The sequence below is a fragment of the Monodelphis domestica genome, chromosome 1 (assembly GCF_027887165.1).
Source record: "Monodelphis domestica isolate mMonDom1 chromosome 1, mMonDom1.pri, whole genome shotgun sequence".
Lineage (NCBI taxonomy): Eukaryota > Metazoa > Chordata > Mammalia > Didelphimorphia > Didelphidae > Monodelphis > Monodelphis domestica.
This window is the reverse complement of record NC_077227.1, coordinates 232,103,608-232,131,349: the sequence shown is the minus strand read 5'-3', so window position 1 is coordinate 232,131,349 and position 27,742 is coordinate 232,103,608. Positions and strand designations below refer to the sequence as shown.

The following is a 27,742-nucleotide window of genomic DNA, read 5'->3' as shown; positions in this document are numbered from 1 at the left end:
TAGCCCTCCAACAGTCTGAGGGACAGTGAACTGGCCCCCTATGTAAAAAGTTTTGGGACCCCTGGGCTGGAGAATGAAAGACTATAACAAAATAGCCCCTTCTTTCAAGAAGCTTACACTCTTGGGTGGGGGAATAAAACACGTACACAGAAAAATATATACTAAGTAATGCAAAGTAGTTTTCATGGGGAGAGAGAGCATACTTTCTTGACATCCATTTTAAGCACCTACTGTCCACAACTGAGCTTGAAGTATTGGTATCTACTCTCTAGGACAGCATTCATGAACCTTTTAGAGATCACATGACCGAATGGTAATCTCAAACTGCCTGTGAGCCCCATCCCCATTACCCCAGACAGCAGAGGGAGGAAGTACTCCCATTGGGTTGCTGGGTAGAAGGGTAGGGACATGCTAAAATTATCCTCAGGTGCTGTGGAAAGGGGGTGGGGAGCAGCCTTCTCTGGGGCAGGTGAGCCACTTTAGCCAGCACAGCTCTAGCTGATGCAAAATTGCCTCTTAAAGGAGAAATACTCTATTTACCATAAATGTTCCTAATACTTAGAGACATTACTTTTATTAGAGAGTGATACAACCTGGCTTTTAAAAGCCTTCTGCATAATTTGGAAACAAAGCAGAAAAAATCTCCATATATGTTTTTAATGTTATCATTATAAATTTGTGCATACAAAAAATTAAAATAAAAGATTATCATATTACCTGAAGTGTTTGGTTTGACTGATGTCATTACAGAATCTGCTTCTATCTGGAATAGAAAAAATGTATGATAAGCAATCTTAGCAGTTCTTTTGGGTGCTAAATTGAATGATTATTGGAAGAAAAATATGTATTGAATGAGAAAATAGTGTGTACTTAGTAGACAAATAACATATAATAACCTTGATGGAGTCCTATTTAAATTTACCATAAAAATCCATAAAGAAGAATTAGATTTTCTTTTGCTTTCAGACTTTGTGTAGGAAGGTGGACTTGGGAGTCCAGGTCTAGAGAGAACTGACTTGCCCAAGGGTCACAAATTTTTTTTTTTGGCAGAGCAAGCACCAGAACCAAGGTGTTCTAATGCTCTGGAGATTCCTAGTTGGGGCATGCTATATAGCCAAAAGGTTATGAGAAATAGCAAGTAATTGTGTTAAGCTACTAAAGTATTATAAAAACAGTAGTGTTAGTGAAAAAATGTGGAAAAGAGAGTAATGAAAGTTGGGGTGGGAAAGGGGAGAGAATATTCTGGTGAAACTGAAAACTTTGAAAGAGAAAGCTGAATAATTCCTAAAGACCAATACCCTTGAGATTTGGATGTGAAACTCTTTTTTAATTAAGCTAAAAAAAATCAAGGATAGAGATCCAAGAGGATGAATTCATCAATTTCTGCAATAAACAGAAGTTCTAAATTGATTTCCAATTAATGAAGTCAGAACATTTTTGGTGTACCCTAAAAGAACCATATCCCATTTTTCTAAGATGTTCTATCAAGGTTTTAATTCCATTTATAACAAGTTATCCCTGTGAACTGTGGTTATTACCATCCTCCTTGTCCTCTGAACTGACTACTTCAATGTCATCCTTGACTTCTTACTCAGACTCACCCCACATATATTCATTCATTCATATTATAAACATTTAAATGCTAACTGTCCAAATTGTTAGGGATAAAAAAAAAAGGAGTCAAGAGACTCTGTGCCCTCAAGGAACTTACAATCTAATGAGGAAGAAGACAGGGAAACCAATATAAACAAAGCAAGTTATATATAGGACAAATAGGAAATAATTAAAAGAGGGAACACGCTGGATTTATAGTAAGTAAGCGATTTTAATGGGGACTTAAAGGAAGCCAGGGAGGTCAGTAGTCAAGAGTGGAGGAAAAAGAGAGCTCCAGGTTTGGGGGACAACTAGAGAAAATACCCAGTGCCAAAAGAGGCAATGTCTTGTTTTTGGAACAGGGAGGTTAGTATTATTAGATCGATGAGTATCACTTGATAAGTAATGTGTAAGAAGCCTGGAATGGTAGGAGGGAGATAGATTGTTAAGTCTCATCATTTTTCATAATATTTCTATCTTCATAACATGTTTTATTCATTCCCCTCACACACAGTGCCTCCCACCCCACCCTGATACACATGTGCATCATCTTGCCTAGAATATTGCAAAGAGCTTTTGGTTGGTCCCCCTTCCTCCAGTCTCCCCTTCCCCCCCCCTCCCCACACACACACGGCCCAACTATAATCTGTCCTCCACTCAGCTACCAAAATGATTTTCCTAAAGATTGACCTTGTCACCCCAGTTTTCCCCCCTCAATAAACTTCAGTGGCTCTTTATTATCTCTAGGACCTATTCTCTATTTGGCATGTAAAGTACTTCATAATTTGGCCGCCTCCTAGATTTCCAGTTTTTATACTTTACCACCTGCTCCAGACTATGTGATCTAATAGTCCTCTTGAAGTTTCTCACTCAGCACACTGATGGACCATCTTCACTGGCTGTCCCCTAGGCCTGGAATGTTCTCCCCTTCCACCTCCTGTTTCTTTTAAGACTCAGCCCAAATTCTGCAGGACCCCACCCTAGTCTGGCCTAATCATTCCCTATCAGAGTTCCTTCCCTCTCAGAGGACTTTCCATTTACACTGTTTATATCGTGCATGTACAGTTATTTACATGTTGTCTCCTCAATTAGAATGTGAGATCATTGAGGGCAGAGATCATATTTTACCTTTCTTTGTAACTCTAGTATTTGGTACAGTGCCTAACATATAATAAGTACTGAATAAATTTATTGGCTGACAGACTGAATCAGGATTCTCAGTCTTTTTTTCTTGACAAATCAAAGCAAAAACTATACCAAGAATTAATTTCTTAGTTAAGACAAGAAAGAAAATCAAGGCTCACATTAATATATAAAGTTTGATAAACCTTAACAACTTTATTATATGCAAAAATGTTTTTATATGCCAAATACATTTTCTTTATCAAAGTTTTATCCTTTCTATTGGTCATGTATATGTTTATAGTAAACTCTAGAATTTATTTCTTTTGACATTTCATGTTGAGTAATAAAGTTTTACTGATAGCCAAGCCATTATGGAGGCCAAAAAAGATTGGGAGGCATGGCACTTTACCAAGCTGCCTCATATCAGATGAGAGTAAAAGGGAGGTTCTGTGGACATCTTCATGCCACCTGTCTGTCCATCCTATCCCTGCCCTGGGCTCTTTTCATCAAGCCAGATCCAATCATCACACAGTTGATAAGCAATTATTAAAAGCCTACTAGGTAGGGGGTATGTAGGTGGATCAGTGGATTGAGAATCTGGCCTAGAAATTGGAGGTCCTGGGTTCAAATTTGATCTCAGATACTTCCTGGCTGTGTGACCCTGGGCAAGTTATTCAACATTCGCTGCCTAGCTGTTGCTGCTCTTCTGCCTTGGAACCAATACATAGCATTGATTCTATGATGGAAGGTAAGAGTTTTTAAAGAAATACAAATGATAACTGGGGAAGATCAGCAAATGCCTTCTTGTATGAAGCAGCATTCTCAAAGCAGAGGTAAGAAGGGAGGGAGTAGCAGACACAAGAGGAAGCCTGGACAAGGGCAGCTAGGTGGCTCAGTGGATAAAGCCAGGTCTGGAGTCTGGAGGATCTGGGTTTGTATTTAGCTTCTGTCTTAGAACCAATACATAGTACTGATTCTAAGACAGAAGGTAAGAGAGTTTAAAAGTAAATTAATAGGAGCAGTTAGTTGGCTCAATGGATTGAGAGTCACGCCTAAAAACAGGAGGTCCTGGGTTCAAATCTGACCTCAGACATTTCCTAGCTGTGTGACCCTGGGCAAGTCACTTAAGTCACTTAACCCTTAGCTAGCCTTTGCCACTCTTCTGCTTTATTGATTCTAAGATGGAAGGTAAGGGTTTAAAAAAAAAAGCCTACTATGTATGAGCAGTATCCCCTGCTAAACACTGGGGATACAAAGAAAAGTAAGACAGTCCCTGCCCTCAGGCAGCTCATAGTTGAATGGGAGGAGACAACATGTAAATAACTATGTACAAAATGTGCCTATACGTGATGGGGGGGGGGATAAAAAGAGAGAAGGCACTGAAATTAAGACAGATTAGGAAAAGGCTGTGGAATTTTCTGTGGAACCTAAGGGAAGCCAGAGGAGAGACGAGGAACAAGGGCATCGCAGGCCATGGAGCAGTGATGGTGAACCTGTGGCACAGGTGCCAAAGATGGCCCACAGAGCTCTCTCTGTGGGCACATGGTTGTGGTCCCCCAATTCAGAGTTTGTTACTAGAAAGGCAGAGGGACTTGGGCAGAGCTGCTCAAACTCTCCCCACCACCATGCCTAATGACATTTTTTTATCTCCCTTGCCAGTGGGTAAGGTGGGTGGTTCACAAGCAGCAGAACTAGAGGGGAGCAGAGTGCTTGGGCCACTCCTCTCCCCTTCTCTACACTCCTTGAGGACATTCCTCACTTCACCCATCCTTTTGCCCAGCAGTCCAATGGGAGTACTTCCTCCCTCCCCTGTTGTGTGTGTGGGGCAGGGCTTGCCTAGCTCTCAGTGGGGAGGAGGGGTGGTCACAGCACTCAGGCTGGGGAGTAGGGCCCAGCACTTGGTCTCTAAAAGGTTCTCCATCACTGTCCTAGAATATGGCACTGCAGCTTGTGGCCATCTTCATTGCGTGCCCCCAGGCACCTCAACACCCCACTCTCTCCCTGCCCCCCCAACTTCCCAAAACACACCAACTTTCTATCTCCAGCTCTGGAAACTGTAATCAAACCAACCCTATCTTTTCAGGAAAGGATGTGTGCACAGATCTGGCCACAACACTCCTCCCTGGTCATCATCCCTCTCTTGATGTTCATTTCTTACTAGAACATAAGCAACTGGAGGGTAGGAATTTTTTCATTTGTAACTTCTAATGCACATCTTGCTTTCACTCATTAAGCTGAAAACTTCTTGATGTGTGTGTGTGTGTGTGTTTGTGTTTGTGTGTGTGTGTGTGTGTGTGTAGGGGTCCTTAACTTCTGTCCTTGTATCCCCACCCTGCCTAGCGTGGTAATTTGACAAGATAGATACTTAATGAATAAATGCTTATTGAATTAAAATAAATTGTTTGGATATGGCAAGAGTCTAGGGAGAGAAAGGAAAGGAAGTCTGAAATGTTTTTCAAGATTTTAAGAAGGTGCTAATGAGATGAGTTGTTTAATAGCTTCAGAATTGAGGCATTTTACCACAGCATTCTCTAGGGAAGGTACTAGTCAAAGAGACAAAATGAGAATCTCAGTTTCAGTAAAAAAGATTGTAGGGAGCTGGGACAGTGCAGTGGAAAGCCACTGCTTGGAGTAAGAACTGTATTCAAATCCCAGTCCACTACTTAATACTTGTGTGCTCTGGGGCAGGGCTCTGGACCTCAGTTTCCCTATATGTAGAATAAGGTTGAATTGAGTGACTTGTAAAGGCTTTCTAGCTCTGAACCTCTGATCTTAGGACTATAAAATTTGTATTTTTTGTATTTCTACCTTCTCTATAAGAAGTCTTTCCTGATCTTCCTTTAATGTTAGTTTTCCCTCTGAAATTATCTCTAATCTATCCTGTTTATATCTGTTTTGCTGTATACTTCTTACATGTGTCTATATTTACATCTATTTTACATCTATATAGAAAGACATATACATGGGATATACAAACTCACACATATGTCTCCATACCTCTATCTCTTTGAATATTTTCTCCCTCATTGGACTGTGAACTATAGCAGCTTTTGCTTTTCTTTGTATCTTCAGTGTTTGGCATAGTGTCTGAGTACAAAAATGGATTCATAATTGCCTGTTAACTTGTTATAGCTAAACGATTGTCTTCTAATCTCAAATTGGATACTGATCTGATTCCTAAGAGAAAAGGTTATGAAGACTGAGGTATGCCTCTCTGATTTACAGATTATAAAGCAGGGTAAAGTATTCCTTAATTTAAAAAAAAATAGAAAAGTTTCAGTGTGAAAACAGAAACATAGGAAAGATCCGAAGAGTCAGGACTCCATATCAAGAGGATACAGAGTAGAAGAGAAAGAGGGATACTGAATGTTTGGAGTGAAGAAATAGATATAAAGCTTTTACTAAAGATAAGAGGCTATATATTCCGAAAAGAAAGTTGATGCTTGTCCTTGAAGGAATTATGTTGCAGTTCCACAAGTTCTGTGAGGTAGGAGATAATTTCCTAGGGTCAGAGGAAGAAGAGAAGAACAGTGAGGGCTGGTGATGCTTTGCAGAGGGCCATTGAAGCAGATACCTGTCTATCTGATAGCAATTGAGAGTTCGGCTGTTGTCCCAGGGCATAGAGCCAAAACATAACAAAGAACCTTCAAGACTTATCAGATCTGATGACCCACATCTGGTGATTCATGGGGTGACAAATGATGCTGCTTAGAAGATTCAGCAATGGATTGCCAAAGCTTTACAAAGTTTTGTGCCAGAAACCAAATTTCCTTAGGAGCACAGGTGTTATTTTCATTATAGCTGGTCCTTGGAAGGCAAAAGACTAGGAGGAGAAAGGCAGATAAATTGATGTATGAGAATGGAATTTCTGAGCTATGGCTTTAAAAAGAAGAATGATGAGCTATTGGCCAGTTTTATAGTGTATCTAGCAAGGGCTGTTAAGGATGTATTTGACTACATCTGCTAAGTATAATCAAAAGGACTTTAAACTGAAAAGGAAAATGGAGGGAGAGTGAAGATAAGATTAACTATCCCCTTGTCTATTTTTAGTTAATCAAATCAAGAACTTGAAGTGCACCTACTTACCATTAAGTATGAGAGTTCACAAGTCACTTACTAGAGTAAGCTCACACCTCCAAAGGCTACTGTGCCCTTCCCCACCCCAGTAGTACTAGGCAAATTGAAAGACTCCAATTGGTTTCTGTAAAGAGGAGAAGAGACAGGAAGTGACATAGGAAAAGGGATATAAAAAAAGACCCACATGGTCTGAGAGATCATTCCTTTCCTGGCTTTTTTGGAGTGAGTGGCTGAGATTCCTTTCCTGGTGTTTGGAGGAGACTTTTTCCCTGGATCCTGCATTGGCTTGCTGGGTGAGTGGCTGAGATTCTTGCCTTGGCTTTGGAGGAGGCTGTGCTGGTGGACTTCTGGCTGAAGGTTCCACTTGGAGATCAGACTTGGGGAAGCCCCTGCCTGGGGCTGAGTCAAGACCTCACCAGGCAAGGGCTGGTAGGCTTGTTAAGGCTCTGTCTTTTTTCTACATTTCACTCTTTCCACTTCTTTGTAAATAAAAGCTACTAAGAGCCATTTTGATTTGAGCTATAATATTTTAAAATCGGCAACCACAATATTACTTTATAACTCTTATTTAGTATAAAACATAAATTTAAATCTTACATTATTCATGTCAGATTCATACCATAGAGAGATACATAGCACAGGAAAGAGAGCAGAAGAGACACCCAGAAGTTTACAGGAAACAAAATCCAACAAAGTTAGCAATAAAGATTCACAGTCTGGAATGTTTTTATGTAAATGCAAACAATATGAGTAATAAGTAAGATGGATTAAAGCTATTCATATGAAGGTGCTTTATTTTTTATTTTTTTTATAAAGAAGGAGAGAAAAATAGAACAGGATTTGATTGCAATTAAAATACACATGCAAAAGTGTAATACACACTTAAAAATCACAACTGTGAATGTGAATAAAGATAATTATATGGAGAAAAGTGTCAAAATGAATTAGAAAAGCAAAACAGAGTAGTTAGTTAAGTTTCCTAAAGATCTATGTCAACAAGTTGGAGGGTAAAAATATCAATAAATAAATGGGACATGTGAATTCACAGACTGGGAAGCAGTTGAACAAATCATGGCAAAGCAATGTAATGAAATGTTTTTGCAATGCAAGGAGTGATGAATATTAAGAATTAAAAAAAAACTCAGATTTGCATGAACTGATTTAAAGTAGGAAGATAAATTTACAAGATGGCTACAAAATGAAAACAATACTGAGACTTCAAAATTCTTACCTCTCTAGGTGTTTGTATATATGTATGTGTTTACACATGTATGTGTGTGTATATGTATATATATTTATGCCAGGACTTTTTATGGTAGCAAAGAATTGAAAACAAAGTACAGTAGGACCTTACTTTATGCACTTAATACAAGAGAAATTAGGTTTACACAACTGGCAAGCAAAAAAAAAGGTAGAAAAATCCATAAAATAAAAAATTTTAATTCCCAAGCAGCATAAAATCTCACAGCAGTTCAGCCAATCACGCCTATTCTTATTCCAAGTAGTGGAAATATGGGTCACTACATTGCTTCGCACCAAACATTAGGCCCTGGATCAGTTTTTGTCTGTTCTTACTTGTCACATCCTCATTAAAGCAGTTCTTCTCTTTGTTTCAATAATGCTATTTAGTTAATAATGGCCCCAAAGTACAAGTGTAGTGATACAGGTAGCGCAGTTAAGCCCAAGCAAATTTGTAAAGTGTCTTTATATGTTTATATAAGAAATTCTTACTAAGGAGGCAATTAGGTGGCTTCAGTAGATTGAGAGCCAGGCTGAGGTGGGAAGTCCTGGGTTCAAATCTGATCTCAGACACTTCCTAACTGTAAAAATGGAGATTTGAATCCCAGATTTCAATCCCCAGAAGTCCTTGGCAGTTCCCAGAATTCCCTATAATATCATTCCCACCTGAATTCCCACCTGGACCGAGAACAAAATTTGTATTTAAAGTGACTGTACCGCCTACTTGCTCTCTCTGCTTCCACTTCTAAGCACACACATCTCTTTACCTAGCAGGCAAGATGTAGTGAGTAGGTTGCACGTGCTTTTCTTATTTTGTATTTCTTTATTTCTTAATTCTAATAATCTTTAATAAACCTCTAAAAATATACTTTTAGAAGAGAAACTAATTTAATTTTTACAGTTTGGCTAACCACGTCGATTGTGACGAAATACCCTCAATCTTCTTAACTTTCCTAAATCTTTTCTCTACTGTGACTAAGTTCAGCTTTTAATAGCTACTGCCTAGATTTTTTTTAAGCCAAGTTTCTCCAAGGCTTTTCAGAAAAGCATCTTGATCAACTAGCTGGAGCCTGCTTGCCCTTGATGAGTTCCTGCCTGCAGCCATCCGCTTTGGACTTAATTGATTCAATATCACTCACCTGGTCCCAGCCCTTCCCACCTGGCCTGGCTCCTGTTGCCTGCTTCTGTACTCCTGCAATCCAGACCTGTTTGGCCCAGCTCCACTCACCTGGTCCCGACCCACACAGCCCCAGCCACTCTGGCCTCCGAGCAGATCGCTCATCACCCAGGCCCAGGACTCACTTCTACCAGCTGGTAAAAAACAGGGGTAATTTTTCTTTAGGCTACGATTAGCCAGATTGGGGGCAGGGGATAGCAGAAGGGGATAAAGAGGAGAAGGAAGATACTTTTCCAAACAGGAATTTACAAGCATGGCTGCTTTGAAAGGATATCGTTTGACTGCATTGATCCTTTTATTTATATCACCTGAGAATCAGGGGGAAAATTCAACTCCCTGCAATTCTTTGGTAAAATTTGAGATTTCAAAAACCCACCCTCACTATGGGGAGACAGCTCAGTGGCTCAGTGGATTGAGAGCCAGGCCTAGAGACTGGAGGTCCTGGATTAAAATCTGGCCTCAGACACTTCCTGGAGGTGTGGCTCTGGGTAGGTCATTTAACCCCCATTGCCTACCCCTTACCAATTTTCTGCCTTCTGACAATAGGCATCTAAATGGATAATTAAAAAAAAACAAGGAACTTTAAAGAGACTGGAGGTTATATTTTTAAGGCTTTTCAGACTCCAATGTATTATAAAAATCTCCATATTCTATTGCATTTTGCTGATTGTTTTAAGATTTAATTTTGTGGTTTTAAGTTCATATATTAATGTATTCAATACTATTGTTACACTGAATCATTTTAATGTACTGGGTTTTAAATACTGTTATATTCTGTTGCTTTTCCCCTATAACTAGACTGAACAAACATTATTGAGTAAGCCCATAAAAAAAGAGCTTTTCTGTTTTGAATTTGTAAATTGTCACAAAGAGGATAGATGGACTTCATCAGAACATTGCTATAATTGTATAACAACCTTTGGAAAATTTAATGCGCTAAATATCTCAAATTGACTTTAAGGGGTCTTTAGACATGATTTTTAGAATTTTTTTAACAATCTCTGGTCATTTTGCCTGCCCCTAACAGGAGGTAAGGACCATTTTAATAGCTGAAGTGAAATACAATTATAACCCCCACCTCCCACATTTAGAAGAATGTGAACAGAAACTGGGAAGTTAATCCCAGGGCATATAGTACCCATGGATGGCCCCCCAAAAGAGGAGAATCTCTCATTTATAACTCTTCAGTTCATTTTACTTCCACCAGAATGATATCTAGAATTCTTAATGATGTTCTAGACCCAAAATGAGTTTTACTTTTTTTTAATATGTTTACCAAGGTTGAAAGATTTGCTGTTTGCAAAAATTGTGACAAATATCCATCAGTTCATAGGCTTTTAAAAATGCCATATAGCAACTTATGTGAAATATGATAGTGGGTTTGTTTGTTATTGTAATTAACTGGACTATTGAGAAACTTGGGGATATTGATACCTACATATTTGTATTACTGTTCATTATTAAAAAAAAAAACCTGTTACCTTATAAAATTCATTTTTCTTGTACTCAGTGGCTCATGACCAGATATGAAGAGGAAATGGATCTTATTTTTGCTGAGAAAGCCTTGTATTCTAAATTTCCTTAGCTGACACAGTGTGTCAATGATCATAAGCTACACTTTTATTTTTAAAACTCTTTTATTATATTTTTGCTTGCATGTTCAATATACTATTTCAGTTTTTTTCTCTATGTTTTATATTTGAAGCACATCACCAGTATTGAGAAGATTTTCTTTAACTTTTTTGATTTTGCACTAATACAAGTTTAAAATACATTTGGCCTAATGTCAATGCATACCCAAAAAGCTTGAGATTGTAAAAATGATGCCACTAATTGTTTAAAAAAAATTATGGAACTTTGCTTAATGATTCTATCTGATTCCAGGACAAGATATACAAAAGAGTCATTTCACAGGGCAAAAGAAGCAAAGCTAAAACCGAATTGTGCCAAAAGAGCACACAGGTCAACAAATAAACCAATCCAGAAAGGATTGACGTACTTCTGAGCCAATACAAAGGACTTGAACCTAGTGTGAAGACTCAAGGTTGTGATGCTTAACATACATTAAGACATAGGCCTTCCTTGTATCCACATTCTGAAAATACTTACAGACGAGTATCCCAAACTTGGCTCCTAACCTGGCTCCTATAATCTAGTTCCTTTTTCTGTCTTTTACAGTGTGTCAAACTTTCTGTAGTCCTGGCTACTAACTGGGTAAATGCTTACTTGATTATATCATTTTAATTGGGCCCTGATTCAAGGACCTGCTATAGGTGTATTTTTCCTTTACTTAGAATTCTTATACATAAGACTTTGATAGTCTATATTTTCATCCAGAAATTATCTTTTTTTAATTTGGATTTTTCTGATGTTTTTTTTTAATTTCTCTTGCCAATTGATTCATATACCTCATAACTCAGCCATGCATCCCTAAATGATCCCTGTGCTTTTCAATCACTCTCTTCAAGGGGGGAATGTAAAATTATTATTATTTTAAATTGCAAAGTTTAAATTCTGTTTGAGAAAAATTTTAGGTTAAGAAACATGCTACCTCTCCAAATCCAGAAATGAAACTGTTTGGAGAAGACACCATGAAGATGCCTCCAGACCACAAGCTGCAGGAGAAGATCAAGAATGAACTTTGGGTGTGGTTGATTGGACATTTATTTGTATGTATACTTTCATGCCAAAGGGGACTACCCCCTAACTGTTTTTTGTCAATGTGTCTAGCAATTATTGGTTTTGTTCTTTTTTCTTCTTATCCTCAAATTATTGTAATCTTTAAATTATGTTTTCATGATCCTTTTTGGGGAAACCTTTCCCAATAAGGATTAAATGAGGGAATGTAAAAATAGAGATTTGAACCCCAGACTTCAATTTCCAGAAGTCCTTGGCAGTTCCCAGAATTCCCTAAAACATCACCTGATATTATAATATTATAATATCGGCTCACCTGGGCCAAGAACAAAATTTGTATTTAAACTGACTGTACTGCCTACTTGCTCTCTCTGCTTCCGCTTCTAAGCACGCACGGCTCTGAAGATGTAGTAAGTGAATTGTGAATGGGCTAGTGCTCTAGGCACGTGCCTTCTTATTTCGTATTTCTTTATCCTTGATTTCTAATAATCTTTAATAAACCTCATAAAAATATAATATTTCTATTAGTAGAGACTAAAATTAACTGTTACATAACTGTGTGTTCCTGGACAAGTCACTTAACCTCCATTGCCTAGCCCTTACAGCTCTTCTGCCTTAGAAACAATACACAGTGTTGATTCTAAGATGGAAGGAAAGGGTTTTTTAAAAAATAAATTTAAAAATACTTATTAAATAATGAAGATTGCTATTATGTTCTATTTTCAACTTATTCAAACGGTCTTGGAATATAATGGTCTTGAAAAAAAGGTCCTACTGTATATGTCCATTAATTGAAGAAAGCTTAAACAAATCATAATGCGTGAATTTAATATAATATTATTGTGTTAAGAAACAACAAATGTGATGAATACCTAAAAGTATGGAAAGATAAAAATAATGATACAGTATTATGCAAGCAGAACCAAGAAAACAACATATATAACAATGGGTAGTGAAATGAAAAGAACTACTACCATGAAATAATCAGAAATGAACATTATAGAGCTGTAAGGAACAATCCTGACCCTGAAGAAATACAAAGATGTTCCTCCCCCAACTCCTTTGTAGAAGTGAGAGGTAATTACAAGCATGGAACTTTGCATTTACTTTGAGACTTCTTTGACTTCTTTTTATGTCTTAATTTATTTTGTTCATTTTTTAATCTTCTTACTGTTTTTCTTTAAAAAAAATTATCTGCTATATGGGATGTCTCTTTGGGAGGAAGACAGGCATGTATGGGAAATTGGGAGAAATACTGGTGATGTGAAAACCAAAGAACAGCAATAAGAAATTTATTTAAAAAAAAACAAATAAAACACCTTGACGCAGTAAGCAATCATGACTTAAAAGAACCAAGGATGAAGTATTCCTCTCGGCTCCATTCAAGTGGTAAACGAATGATATAGAATGAGTCATATATTTACACATGGGTAGTACATTTTTGTTTTGCTCAATTATGCATATTTCTTATGCAAGTAAGGAATAAGGAATAGGGAATAATTGGGATAAGATGATGATGGCATAAAAAAGAGCATCAATAAAACATTTAAGTTAAACATGCAACTAAAAAAAAATCCAGGAAACTTACAAATATTTTCCAAATATGTGCAAAAATAGAAATCTTGAAAATAAAAATATTTTAGCAATGTTAGTGCTCTTTTGAATCACAGCATAATTTCTTGACTTTGTTCATTGATTTTTGGACAGTTCTCATGATCTTTTATTGCAAAATGCTGACCAACTGTTCTTCATATTATATTTGTTTAATCTGATTTGGTTTGTCTTTGAGGTTTTATTCTTCTGTTTTTAGGATCCTTTCTGCTGTTTAATATGCAGAATTTTTATTTAGGTTTTTTCTTGTATTCCCACTTACTCTTGGATTCCTTCTTCTCTAATGGTATGGGTGCACAAGTTGTGTCTAGTTACTGGCTGAACATGCTCAGTCTTCTCATATTGGGGGATATGTGGGTCAGTGGGGCAGTCACTTCCTTGGGTAACTTGGCAGGAGAGGATGAACCACAGCTGGGTTTCAATTTTCCTTTTCATTAGGCCTGACATACTTTTCCCCACTAATCTGGAGCTCCAAGTGCTGCCCAGTCCCACTCTTACATCCTATCCCTTTCTTTCTTTTCTGTGGCTGAGAAGCAATGTCTACTGTTCTGTACAGTGTCTGGGTCTGTTCTGGTAAAGTTACTGTAACCCGGGCCTTAAATACTAAAGTACTGAAAATATTAAGGTTGCAAAACGAAAAAATTAAGCTTAATGTTAAGAGAATCTTAACAAGTGCTGCCAAACAGTGCAATAGAGTGTTGGGAGATGGGGGATACCCTTTTCATTAGAAGTTTGCCAGGAGAGGTTTGATTGGTATAGGCCAGAAGAGATACTTTATAAGGTCCTTAACAACTCAAATATTCTGAGATTCTGGTAGTGGTTGGGTAGGTAGGCACTAGAGTAGATTTTTGGTGGGGATTACAGTAGATAGCAGGGCTGGGGGTGGGGATAGGGTGATTTCTCCCAATTCTAATATTTGTGCTTCTATCTTAAAGAACAGTCATTCATCCTTACCAAATTTGGATCATATGGATTTCATCATTCTTTCAAAGTTATTTTATTTTGCCTCTCTCTTGCAAGATTTTATCCTTCCATTTCTATATTTTTGAGTTCTACGTTGGTCATGTTGATTATTTTCTTAAAAAATGCTATGATTTTGGAAAGATTTTTTTCCCTCTTGTGCCCTAAACTGTCTACACTGTTATTTCTTACTTATATCTTTTTTTCTGAACTCAGATTTCTGACCTAATTTACTTTCCAATTTAAGTTCATCTAAACTTTTACTTTTTTCACCCTGGAGTTTCTTCTAAATTTTCTTTTTCCAGAAAACTGGCAGAAGCATTTGTTTTATTTTTTTAGTGGTGTTTTGGGTTTCCTTTCCTTTAAAATATGCTTATTCACTATGTTTAGGTACTTTCTGGACTGGTTGCTCCTTTTTTCTTCTTTAAGAGTCTCTTAAAAACTGGTAGTTGTTTCTCTTTCTTGTACTTTCATTCTTGATATTTTAACTCAGGCTTATTGTGTGGACCCTTTCCCCTTCCACAGTCATAGCCCATTTTCCTCCTGTAAAGCCAGAGTGGTAGGGTGTCACAACCTTGTTAAGCTGAGGGATACTGATCTCAGCCTTGTTTAAATTTCAGAGAGAGGACTGATTCCATCAAGTTTTGTAGGTACCTTTTCCTTGAGGAGTTCCTACCCTATCAGCTGGCTCTGCACTTCAGAAATTTTGGGGGCACAGGGTCCCTTCACCTACATATGTGTCCTTTTTTGGCCCATATGTCTGGACAACGTAGAAACTACTACAACTAAAATTTAAAACCCAGTCCCATGAGGTTATCTGTCCTGGTTGTACCCAGGGTGGGATGATGGGGGTAGTTAGGGTATGTGGGAGATTTAGACAATCTGGCTCTCCCTTGTTACTTCAGAAGGACTTAATTGCATGGAGACGTTTCCATTTTTTCTTCTAGCTGCAGTTTAAAATATTATAGAGAATATTTCTTTTGTTTTGAGGTTCTTGAGATGGGAAAAGCATGTTTTAAAACAATTATATTGCCATCTGCCAATCCCATGACCCTTTCACTGTGTGATTTGGGGCAAAGGTGAGTCATCAATGGAGAGAGCAGAGGATAATTGAAGAAACAAATTTTTAAGGTACAACTGAAAGGACAACATTTATGATCTTAAGACTTAAAGCTTAAAAGGGTTCATGGAAAAATAACCCCCTCATTTTATAGGTGAGAAAATTTCAGTCTGGAGGATAAAACAACTTGTCTACAGTTTTACAGCTAATAACAGATCTGAAATCTGAACTCAAATTCCAATTCCTAACCCAATCTTCCTTGCAGTATACTATTTCTTTTGTTATTTATTATTTATCATTCATAACTAATTTATAATAGATTTTTCAATGGTTAATGACAAGGTCATCAATAACATTTATTTGGAACTTCTTTAAGAGCCCAAGTTAAATAAAACTTCTTAATAAGTACTACAGAATATTTATGTTTTAGTTATTTGTACTCTGATTAACACTTAAATACTGGCGACCACATAATTCCATATATCATCCAACCACTAATTTAACCTTTATAATTCCTTATATGCAAAAAATGAACTGATATATGGACCATATCCCATAATCCCCACTTCTCCAATAAGAAGAGACAGAAGGACACTCTCTTAACTCTTCTCCAGGGTCAAGATTGCAAGAGACCATTCTGTTTCATTTTATTTTTCTTCTTTCCACTTATACTTATTTCAGTCATTGTAAGTTATTGTGTTTATGGTTCTGCTTATGTAGCCCACCCATTATGCAACATATATTTAGCTCTCTGAATTGATAATAGTCTCTAAATATCATATATATGAGAACATGGCTAATTTTATAATAATAGCAAACAATCCAAAAGAGTTGAATGAAGAAAGGCCTGATTATCAAGCTGAGAGACTCAAGAGGTTCAAAAGGACCCACACTCTTCATATATCCATGTAAAAGCAACAGAAAATAGAGGACAAATAACTTTTTAAAAGGCCACAAGAAAATAAAACAAATAGAAAATGATCAAAATAAAGAAAAGTAGTGATATGATTTTTTAAAACATTCATACATACACATATACAATGCTGACAGTGAAGCAGTTGAAGTACCATTTGGTCATCAATAAAATAACATTTATCAAGTGTCTACTATGTAACCATAACATAGTACCTGTTACTTAGTAAACACTTGGTAAATCTTTGTAACACCATTTGAGGTTTTCTTGGCAAAGGTAAAAGAATGGTTTCCTACTCTAGCTCATTTTATAGATGAGGAACTGAGACAAACAGGGTTAAGTGACTTGCCCAGGGTTACACATTGTCTGAGGCTGGATTTAAACTCAGGAAAATGAGTCTTCCTGACTTTAGTACACCCACACTTTATCCAGTGAGTCACCCAGCTGCCCCAAAAGGCATTGTGCCTTTGCATTTTCCTAAAAGAAATTCAGATGGATAAAGAAACATTAAGCCAGAATTATCATTGATTTAAAAAAAATCACAAAATCAAACAAAAGCAGTTATAAAGATTAAAAAAAATAAACAAAAAAAGCTTAACCCACCAATTAATTAACCAACAAGTAATTCTACACTGTGCTAGGTTACAGGGATAGAAAAACAATAATGAAAAAGTTCCTTATTGTTTTAAAAAATGCTTTGTGGAAGTTTAATTCTAATACTAGGGAATGCATTGGAGGATGGGAGAAGTATTATGTCTACTACAGGGAGAAAATACATACTTTATGAAAGAATATAATCTTGTCCAGTTTTTAAAAAAAGATATAAACATGTATCATCTTTCTATATAGTAAACAGTAACTTTATTGAGACTCATATAATCACTCTTTCATGTTTACCTTTTTTATGATTCTCTTGACTCCTAGTCTTATTTATTAGTTCAATGGTTCTCTTACTTTCAATTTTATTAATTTCTTCTTTAAATTTTTAGGATTTTCAATTTAGTCTTTAAGTGAGGATTTTTAATTTGTTCTTTTTCTAGGTTTTTTTTTGGTTGCATGCCAAATTTTTTGATCTAATTTTCTATATTTTATTGATGTAAGCATTAGAGATATAAAATTTCCCCTTAAGTAATGCTTTGTCTGTATCCCATTTATTTTGATATGCTGTTTCTTCATTTTGTCTTCATTAATAAAAGTATTGATTGTTTCTATAATTTGTTCTTTGACCCACCCCTTTTTAGCATTAGATTATTTGGTCCCCAATTAACTTTTGATTTATCTTGCCATGGAGTGTTATTATTGGTCATAAAATTTATTGCATTATGATCTGAAAAGGATGCATTTATTATTTCTGCTTTTCTGCATTGAAGTTTTTATGCCCTAATATATGTTCAGATTTTTGTGCAGGAGTCATGTGCTGCTAAAAAGAAGATATATTATTTTCTGTTTCCATTCAATTCCTCTCCAGGGATCTATTAGTTCTAGCTTTTCTAAGATTTCATTCATTTCCTTTACTTCTTTCTTGTTTATGTTTTGGTTTGATTTCTCTAGATCTAATGGGGGAAGTTAAGGTCTCCCACCAGTACAGTTTTACTGCTTATTTCTTCCTGAAGTCCATGTAGTTTTTCCTTTAAAAACTTAGAGGCTATATCATTTGGTACATAGATACTTAGTATTTATATTACTTCATTGTTTATAGTACCTTTTATTAAGATATAATTTCCTTCTTTATCTCTTTTAATCAGATCTATTTTTGCTTTAGCTTTGTCTAAGATCATGATTGCTACTCCTGCTTTTTTTGCTTTAGATGAAGCACAATAAATTCTACCCCAACCTCTTATCTTTACTCTGTGTGTGTCACCCTGCCTCAAAAGTGTTTCTTTTAAATAACACATAGTAGGATTCTGGTTTTTAATCCACTGTTATCCGCTTTCATTTTATAGGTGATTTCATCCCATTCACATTCACAGTTATGATTATCAACTGTGTATTCCCCTCCATCTATTTTCTCCATTTGATCCTGTTCTTTTTCCTTTCACTTTGTCCCTCCTCACCAGTGTTTCACTTTTTATCACCCCCTCTTCCCTTGTGTTATTCCCTTCATACTTCTCTATAGGGTAAGATAGGATTCTATACCCCAATGAGTATGATTGTTATTCCCTCTCTGAGCCAGTTATGATGAACGTAAAGTTTAAGCATTACCCGTCACCACTCTCATTGTCCCCTCCAATATTATAGTTTTTCATACCTCTTTAGGTTAGATAATTTACCCCATTCCATCTCCCTTCCCTTTTCAATGAGTGCAAATCTCTTTTTCACCCCTTGATTTTTTTTTTTTTGCATATCATATCATCCTAATCAGCTTACTTCCCATCCTCTGACTAAATATAGTCCTTCTAACTCCTGATCAATTGTGAATGACTTGGCTACCCTTAGCAAAACAATGATCCAGGACAATTCTGAAAGACATGACGAAAAATGCTATCTACTTCCAGAGAAAGAACTACTGGAATTGAATGCAGATGAAAGAATACTATTTTTCACATTAGTATATTTATGGGTTTTTCTTTTGGGGTTTTGGTTTTATGGGAGTATTCTCTTAAAACAAAGACCAATATGGAAGTGGGTTTTTTCATGATAATACATGTATAACACAGATCAAGTTGCTTACTATTTCTAAGAGTGGGGAGGAAAAGTAGGGAGGGAGACAATTTGTATCTTATAATTTTAGAAACTGTATATTGAAAATTATTACATGTGTTTGGGAAAAGAAAATATCTTTGAATAAAAAAAAGGGCTCCAATTTTCATGTTTCCCTGGACTAATATCTGTTCTCAAAACCAAATAATTTAAAGCTGAAGAGAAGAGAGCAATGAAACATGTACTTATGGCATGAATCCCAGCATGAAACCCAGATCTCAATTGATAGAGAACTAACTAAGGGTGGAGAAACTAGCTCAGTCGAGTTTCATTTGGTCAAAATGAGACTTTAGAGTCTGTCTAGTGTTAGAAGAAGCATGGCCACTGCTGTCATGAAATGGACTCCTATAGATATTATTGCTTATCCTAAGTAACTCACATACTGCTGTGAAGCACTATAATAAAAATGCTAATAATTCCCAAACTAATTTACACATTTAAAGCAACATGAATCAAAATACCAATAGGCTATTTAGTAGAATTAGATGTCATAAACATTTTATATGGAAAAGTAGGCAATAATATCAAAGGAAGAATGGGTAAAAGGGGACTTATCCTTTAAGATTTCAAAATATACTATAAGATGATAATTATGAAACTGTCTTGTACTGGGAAAATATAGAAAAATAAATTAATGGAACAGAACATCAAGAATTCAGAAATAGAACTCAAGGGAGACACATAATTTTCTGAGTGAGCATGTGTGTGTGTGTGTGTGTGTGTGTGTGTGTGTGTGTGTTTTAAGTCAATTGGGAGAACTCCTTAAACGGAGTCCTTCAATGAGAGAACTCCCAACCCCTCAATCTCCTTCATCCCTCCTCCATCGCTGTAGATAGGCAACAATTGTTTAGCAACCTGTATCTTAAAGTTATAAGAGTTAATGGCTCGCCTAAGGTCATAAACCAATATGCCAAAGGTCAGAAGTTACTTAACCCAAATCTTCCTAACTTTGAATCTAGTTATTTCCTTTTTTTAAAAAAATGAATAGAAAAACATTTATTAAACACTTATAATGTGCAAAGCATAATGATTAGTATTAGAGATACAAACAGAAAAGCAAGAAAGTTCATGCCCTTAAGAAGCTTACATTCTAAAAAGGAGAAAAAACATTTGTAAAAGGTTTTCCCTGTAAGTCATATGGTGGTCCTTAGGGTGCAATGGCAAAGCAAATAGTATTATATTTTCCTTAATGTCATTTACATTAATAAAAACCATATTGGCTTTTGATGCTGAATTATTTGACAGTGGTAAGGTCAACAATTTTCTTTTTTGGGTCTTCAGGGAGTAATCTATTTACTAAGCCAGTTTGAGGTTGTGACCTCACCTAAAGATTCATGAAATCATTCAATTGGAGAGTTGGAACATGGTACACATTTCATCCTCACTACAACAACCAATTATGGGTCTTGCCTCCAAAATAATTATACCTTGATATCCTTATTTCCCAGTGCTCTTCCATTCTATCCTCTTCCTCCCAGGATCTTTTAGGGCAGTTGTAATCCAAACACTACAGGATCCATAACAACAGCTTGGCAGATGCCACTGGAAAAATCTACCACTCATTTCCCCTTAGCATATTCCATCCCATCTACCTCATTACCTCTTGACTTTATCAGACAATATACTTGGGGCAATATCTACTCAAAAAACTCCCATTCCTTCTTATATACTCTAAAAGGTTGAATATTATTTTATGATTTTCAAAATTTCTGTTATTTTATATAAATTTCATAATATACATATTATCATTATAGTAGCATGTGAATATATTTTAGAAATAAGTATATAACATTTAATTTATGACATATTTATTTTAATAATATTTTAACCAATATTCCATAATAATATTTAAGAAGTACATATATTATATAAAGATTTACACTGATAGGAGTATTTGATCAAAAAAGTTTGGAGATCACTCAACTAGATAGTAAAAGATAATTTTACTAGGGAGGTAGCCTTCTGTACCAGTAATAGAATATATCCTCCTAAAAGGCAAAGTCTTTTATTTGTATATTAGAATTTAGTGTCTAACAGCACCTGGAATATTTTGTTCCTGTGGGTTTTTTTTTCAATTGTATCTAATTCTTTGTGACCCCATTTAGGGTTTTCTTGGCAAAGATACTGGAGTGGTTTGCCATTTTCTTTTCCAGTTCATTTTTAAAGATGAGAAAACTAAATATATAGTGAGTACTTAGTAAATGGTTTGTTGATTAATTGATTGGCAGTAGAAAAATCACTGGAGTGGAAATTAGGATACTGGATTTAGAGAGGCCCATCACCATGATGTCCAGAAAAGTATGATTGTTTTTTATATTTAGATAACTTTTGTAGACCATGTACTCAATTAGAAAGGGTATGTAATCCTTATTTAGTAAAGAGAATAACTACAGCAATGAAATAAGAAATCTATGTAGTAATAACTACTATACTACTAATAATTGCATCATTAATGAGGCATTAGAGTTCACTGTACTACTTAAAATGATGAAGCCACTCCCTATGTATACAAAATTATAAATATTTATATAATATAGGCCAATGAAACAGTTAATAATTCTAGATCACTGTAGTATGAAGTGTTCCCAGAATGACAATTATGAGACAACTGACATCATGCTTTTCTACTTTCATCCATTCTCAGATCCAGCTTTGCAAAGAACTAGTGAAGAAATAACAAATAATTCATCAAATAATATTAACAGTTTTAAAAAATTATAAATATCTAGGAAGCATATGAAAAAATGTCCTAAATCTAACTAATAAGAGTCATGCAAAAAAAAAAACAACAACCCCAAAACTGCAGTAAGCTTGCAATGGTGACAAAAGATGGGAATAGTTAGTTTTGGAAGGAATGTGGAAAGATGAGCATACTAATGAATTGTTGGTGAAGGTGAGAAGTGATCTAGTTTTAGAAAGTAATCTGAATCTCAAGAAAGGCTCCATATACACAAAGATATTTATAGCAGCACTTTTTTTTATTGCAAAGAACTAGAAATAAAGTTGATACCCTTTGATGGGAAAATGGCCAAAAAGGATGTGATACATAAATGTCATGGGATGCTAACAACAAATATGATGAATCCAGAGAAGCATGGGGAGGTATATGATAAAGTGAAGTAAGCAGAACCAGGGAAAACCATATACAGGAAGACAACAGAAATGTAAATAGAAAGAAAAGTAACAGAACTTTGTTTGCAGAGGTAAGGGCCTACAGAAGGGGAAACACTCAACATAATCTTAGGTTTCTCCCCTCCCCCTCCCTTTTTTTTTCTTTCTCTATTCTTTGTTTTAAGTGATTATTCTCTGGGAGGGATAAGGAATAAGAAAGTGAAAGGAATACTGATAATAATTGGTTGGATTTGTTCAAACCTTCATTTTTCCAGGGGCTTCTGCTACATAACAATAATCCTTCCTGACTATAAACTAAGCTTGAGAAAAGGGGACCTACCAAAAGAACCATGACCTAACTGCACCACCAGGACCTGGACTGAGAAAAATCCTAGGAACCTTTCCTAATGAGATGATCCCCAGATATTTCCAGATGAGATAACTTAGCCTATCTCCATGAGATCCCAAAAGTCATTCCAAGGAGTTACAGTCAAGAATTTGCTGTTACATTTGTCATTCAAGCAATAATTCCTCCCCTCCTCCCATCCGTTTTCTCTTCCTCATCTTTCAAACAATAAAAGCTGGTTAATTTCTTCATCTAATGGGTTCCTCTTAGGAGAGGGGTTCCCATATGCATGTTCCTTCTGCTGAGAAGACTACATTAAAATACCCTTTGCTTCTTCCTCATGTTTTTTCCCCACTCAGTTGGGCTCTGGTTCAGTCAGGTCAGACACACTCAGGAAGACAGTGGGTTGCCAGGAGAGAGAAACATTAGGAAATGCAAGTGATAAAAAAATAAAAGTATCAATAGAATTTTGTTTTTTTTTTTAAAGTAAATGATTGCCATTGATAAAGTAGGCAAAATTCTTCACTAGACAAGTGTAGTTGCCTGTAAACAAGTGTAATATTCTTTAATTCAGATTCAGATTGTAATCTATGTTTTAGCAAAGGAAATATAATACCGTTGCATCTTTTTTATCACTAAATATGTATTAATAAAAAATAAAATGTACCTTTGTGGGTTTGTAACCAAACAGCATTACTACAGCAACTTTAAAGTCTTCTCTGCTTAGATAGCCTTTTTTATCTTCATCACATGCTTCAAATACCTAAAGAACGTTAAACACACTTAGTGAGAGCAACAGAACTGTGTCTAGCTTTTTTATTTTTGTGTAATGAATTTGTCATGAATTTTTGTTGATCTCTGAAAGGGGATAGAAAACTCAAAAGAAAAAGAGGGAAGTTTAGGGTTCCTTTCTTCATTAATTAGTTCCAGCATTAGTTTCCATCCTTTCATGATTAAGTACCTACTGTGTGCAAAGCACCATAGTAGGCCCAAGGTATAGTGGTGGGGGATATTAGAAGCAATATTGGAGAAAATTTGTGTTCTATATTTAATATTTAAGAAGTTTTGGAGAAAAAGTATGTTCTAGACTTAATTTTTAAGAGTAGCATGTTGTTGCCACCTTGTGACTTAAAAAGCCATAAACTTGTGACTATTAGGGACTATGATCTATTTCATTAAGGCCCCACTAATTATCCCAGGAACTTTCTAGCTAATAATAATAGGCAGCATTTATATAGCACTGTAAGGTTCACAAAGCGTTTTAGAAACACAATCTCATTTTATCCTTACAACAACCTGGAAATGTAGGTGTTATTATTCCCATTTTACAGAACAGTTAAATAAAATATTTGCCTAGTGTGAGTGTGAAACCCCCTACCCCCTTTTATGATTATAATAGTATTAGCCTTTATGATTATTTTTATAACACAATCATTAGGTTTTTGATATAGTTTGTTAAGAAAAATACAGCTTAGGGTGGTATCAAATCTAATTGACAGGCATTTTGACCTTAAGTTTTGTCAACCTGGAAAACCACAGAACTACTAAAGTAGTCAGCAAAACCAAAATATTTAATCAGGAAAGAGATAGGTGCATAAGAATCAGTTGCTACAAAGAGCCAAATGCCAAAATACTACACAGTCAGGACTCTGGGTCTCTGGGGCAGTATCTCTGGGAGGATCAACCTGTGAGATGATTCCCCAAAGAATAACAGAACATAGGGACTTTATATACCTTTTGGGGAACTCAGGACATCAAACCTACATTGACAGGCTGTAAGCAGGCTTGGGAAAAGAAATTGTAGCCAGAGGCTAGGGTATCAGGGTATCTCCCAGTCTGCTGAGAACTCACCCTGAGGTCCCCCCAAAACCCAGCTGACAGCCTGCAATCGAAAAGTTTCAACTATGCCCACCACACCTTGCTCTATATATGACAAAGATAGAAGGGAGGTGGAGGGCTGTTCCTGGGTGCAAATGTCAGTCATCTAACTGATGACTCCTAGTATTAAATCATAATTGTCATCAAAAAAACAATTAGACCCTGATCCTTTATTGCAGTCTTGGCAAGGCCAGCCATAATAATAAACATAAAGTTACCACCCATAGTGATTGTTTTTGTAATTTCCAGTTTATTCAACATTTGTTTCATTAAGACCTGCCCATGTGAAAAATTTTGTATTCATTCAACTTTACATTTTGATTGTATTTTCTGTCTTTTTTTATGACACTGTCTATCAGATTTCTGTGCTTTTAAAAAAAGGCTATCTCCTAAGTCTTTCATTTTGATATTGACCAGAGTCTGGCTTTATTGTGAGAGGGACCCTTCTCAATAAACCTATTGGAGACCATATTGGTGTGATAATTTTTCACCACACTGGAGATGAAAATACTACTCCCAATATAGTTTCCCTTATTAAAATGTAGGTTCCTTGAGGGCAGGGGGCAAATGTCTTTGCTTTTGTAATTTCAATCCCAGGACACAGCACTGTGCCTCCTCAGAGTACAAGATTCATAAACGTTTTTACTTTTTTTTTTTTTTTAAATTAAAAAGGTAGCAATTATTCTCAGTTTTCAAGGAGTGGCCATTCAACAAGTTGGGTGGTTCAGTCAAAAGGATTCTAACAAAGCATCCAAAAACTTTTAAAGTTGGAAGGGGACCTTAGAGAACATCCGGTCCAGGTCCCTCATCATTTTACAGGTGTCTCAAGCATCTGGGCAGAAGAGATTTTCGGGGTACTAGGAATCAGGGCAGTAAGGGGTGCCCCGCTTTTCTAATTCCCAAGTCTCGGCATCCCGGCTGCTTCCTCGGGAAGGGGCTGGAACCATTCTTATTCTCAGAATCCAAGGTCAAGTTCCCTCCATACCCACGCCAGCGGCCAGGGAAACACCTACTTTCAACCACTTGCGTCGATCGGAGGGCCGGACTTCAAGTCCCGGGCACCAGGCTCCGGTCTCCGAGTAGAACATCTCAGGGCGCACAGAGAAAAGATGCAGGCGCCAAAAACAACAGTTTCACCTTCTCCACCACTCTATTCAGAAGGGGGGGGAGGGGGGAAAGGCGACTGTCACCTAGCAACGCCAATGCGCCTCCTATTGGATAGCCGCGTCGCTCGTCATTTCAAATCTGCATTTCCATTGGTTCCATGATTTGCGCCTGACCACGCCCACGAAGAAGAGAAAGTAGCCCGAACCGGCAGCCACTGGTGCCAAGTCCGTGCCTTTTTTGGCTCTTCCTATTTTTTTCTCGCGTATTGCTGTTTAGGGAGGGGAAATCACTGGCTGTTGAACCTGCTAGAGCTTGGACGTCGCCTGGTAGGTTTGGAATCTTTTAGAACAGTGTAATCATTCAGCAAATTTGATTGAGCTCTTGTTTTGTATGTAGTACTCAGGTAGACTGGGAAGAATATGAATAAAACATCAAAAGAATAAAGAAGATTCCCATATAGACACAAATTGGAATTATTTGATGACTGGGAGATGGGAAGGAAAAATCTGGATACAATTAATTTATTATTCTAGGCGGATCAGGCAGTTTCAATCCAATCAATCAATCAACTGGTATTAAGAAAACTCATACCATGTGTGGGGTTCTTTGCTAGGCTCTTGGGGATTCTCTGGAGGTGTTTACAGTCTGCTTATTAGCCAGTACCTAATTAATGTTTGCAGCAGGGTAAAACACTGGATTTCAGTTCCAATCCCCATTCTGCCACTTGAGCCAACCTTCTCTGGGCCTCCTTTATTAAATGAGTGGTTTCTAAGTTCCATTTCTAGCTTTAAATGGGCCAAACCTACAAAATGACTTGAAAGGACAGAAATTTCACTGATTTATAATACATTCCTCTTGTCCCAGCTCTGTCCATACAAAAAGCATCTCCACCCCCAAATGAATTGGGACCAATGAAGTATGGATGAGGAGTAAAAAGACATTATACGGCAATATTTGAACTTCTCCAACCTAGTATAATAATAATAATATATATGTTATGTAATATATATTATATAATATATATAATCATATATAATATAATTATAATGTACTCTCTAGGCACTAGAGAGTACATTATTACTACTCACTTTTAATTTTGTACAGTCACCAACAATTATTTTGAGCCTTGCTGCTCTGGTTTTTTCAGCACAATAGAAGATGATTGGATTTGAGCAGGCAAGATACCTTAGAGGTAACAACCCCTTTAGTATGAAAAAAACTGATTCAGTTAGGTGATTTACCCAAGTTCACAAAAGTTATTAGAAACAGAGCTTGGACGCAAATCTATGCCTTATTACTCCAAATCTAGTGCTTCTGAATTTTCACTGGTTATCTTAAAAACTTCTCAATGATGATAGCTAGCATTTATATTACATATTATAAAGCACTTTAGAAATCTCATCTCATTTGATTCTCATAGCAATTCAAGGAGATAAGTGCTATTTTTTTCTCATTTGACAGATTTGGGAACTGAGGCAAAAAGAGGCTAATCGATTTTTCCAGAGTCACACACAGCTAGTTAAAGTGACAGCTAGTTGATGAAATAGAGTGGGGGGATTGGTGGGTCCAGGAAGATTTAAGAGTTCAAACCCATCCCCACAAACAACATGAAGGACATTAAAAGTAGATTGACTATTTCAACTTTTCTTTAAATAACATAAAAGGCTTCACCAAAAAAGTTTCTTGTGAGTTTTACTAGATATCTGTATTCTAGTTTTTCTCTTTGCTAAGAAAAAAATTTTGTTGCAAATTCCCTAGACCATAGGGTCTAGCATCTATGTGGTGCTTTAAGGCTTATAAAGTGTTTTATATATGTTGCACCATTTGGTCTTTATAACACTGCTGGGAGGTAAGTGCTTTTAGGGGGCAAGTAAGTCACCAAGTGGTTAGTGTGTGATCGCTGTTAGTAATAGGAGAAGCCTGAGGCTGGATTTGAATGCTGGTCTTCCATCCATGGTGTCAGTTTGAGCTCTTGGGAATAGAGTCCCCAGCAGTCCATAGGCATTTTTTTTCCCGGTGCTCCTTCTCCAAGCCAGACAGGAGAAAATGTTAGGAGGAAGCTGCCTTGTTCTGGTGCTCAGATTGAGAGCTGGAAAATATCTTTAGTGTTCGTTTAATTCCAGACCCTTTTTTTAGAAAAAGAAACCTATGTCTAGAAGTGAAGTCACTTAAACAGGATGACAAAGGCTGTTAGGACAACTTGGAATT

General features: G+C 36.5%; 2 protein-coding genes across 7 annotated transcripts in view; one reads left to right on the top strand and one right to left on the bottom strand.

Annotated features, from left to right (window-relative positions):
• The window catches only part of EFCAB11 (EF-hand calcium binding domain 11), a 199,246-nt gene that overhangs the window by 169,619 nt on the left and 1,885 nt on the right, over positions 1 to 27,742 (bottom strand). Inside the window, exons 1-3 of one of the 5 annotated variants that reach the window (XM_007472631.3) lie at positions 25,441 to 25,607; positions 23,217 to 23,312; positions 718 to 763 (exon numbers count right to left, since the gene is read on the bottom strand). In XM_007472631.3, the coding sequence (XP_007472693.2) occupies positions 718 to 763; positions 23,217 to 23,312; positions 25,441 to 25,515 (217 nt within the window). In that variant the 5' untranslated portion in view covers positions 25,516 to 25,607. Of the gene's footprint in view, positions 1 to 717; positions 764 to 23,216; positions 23,313 to 25,440; positions 25,608 to 27,742 lie in introns of those variants that run through there. The other 4 variants (XM_007472632.3, XM_007472633.2, XM_001371962.3 and 1 more) reach the window with 4 other exon arrangements.
• TDP1 (tyrosyl-DNA phosphodiesterase 1) overlaps positions 25,705 to 27,742 on the top strand; it is a 200,728-nt gene continuing 198,690 nt past the window's right edge. Inside the window, exon 1 of one of the 2 annotated variants that reach the window (XM_007472638.3) lies at positions 25,705 to 25,860. The gene's annotated coding sequence lies outside the window, so the exon portion shown is untranslated. The remainder of the gene's footprint in view (positions 25,861 to 27,742) is intronic. The other variant, XM_001366434.4, reaches the window with a different exon arrangement.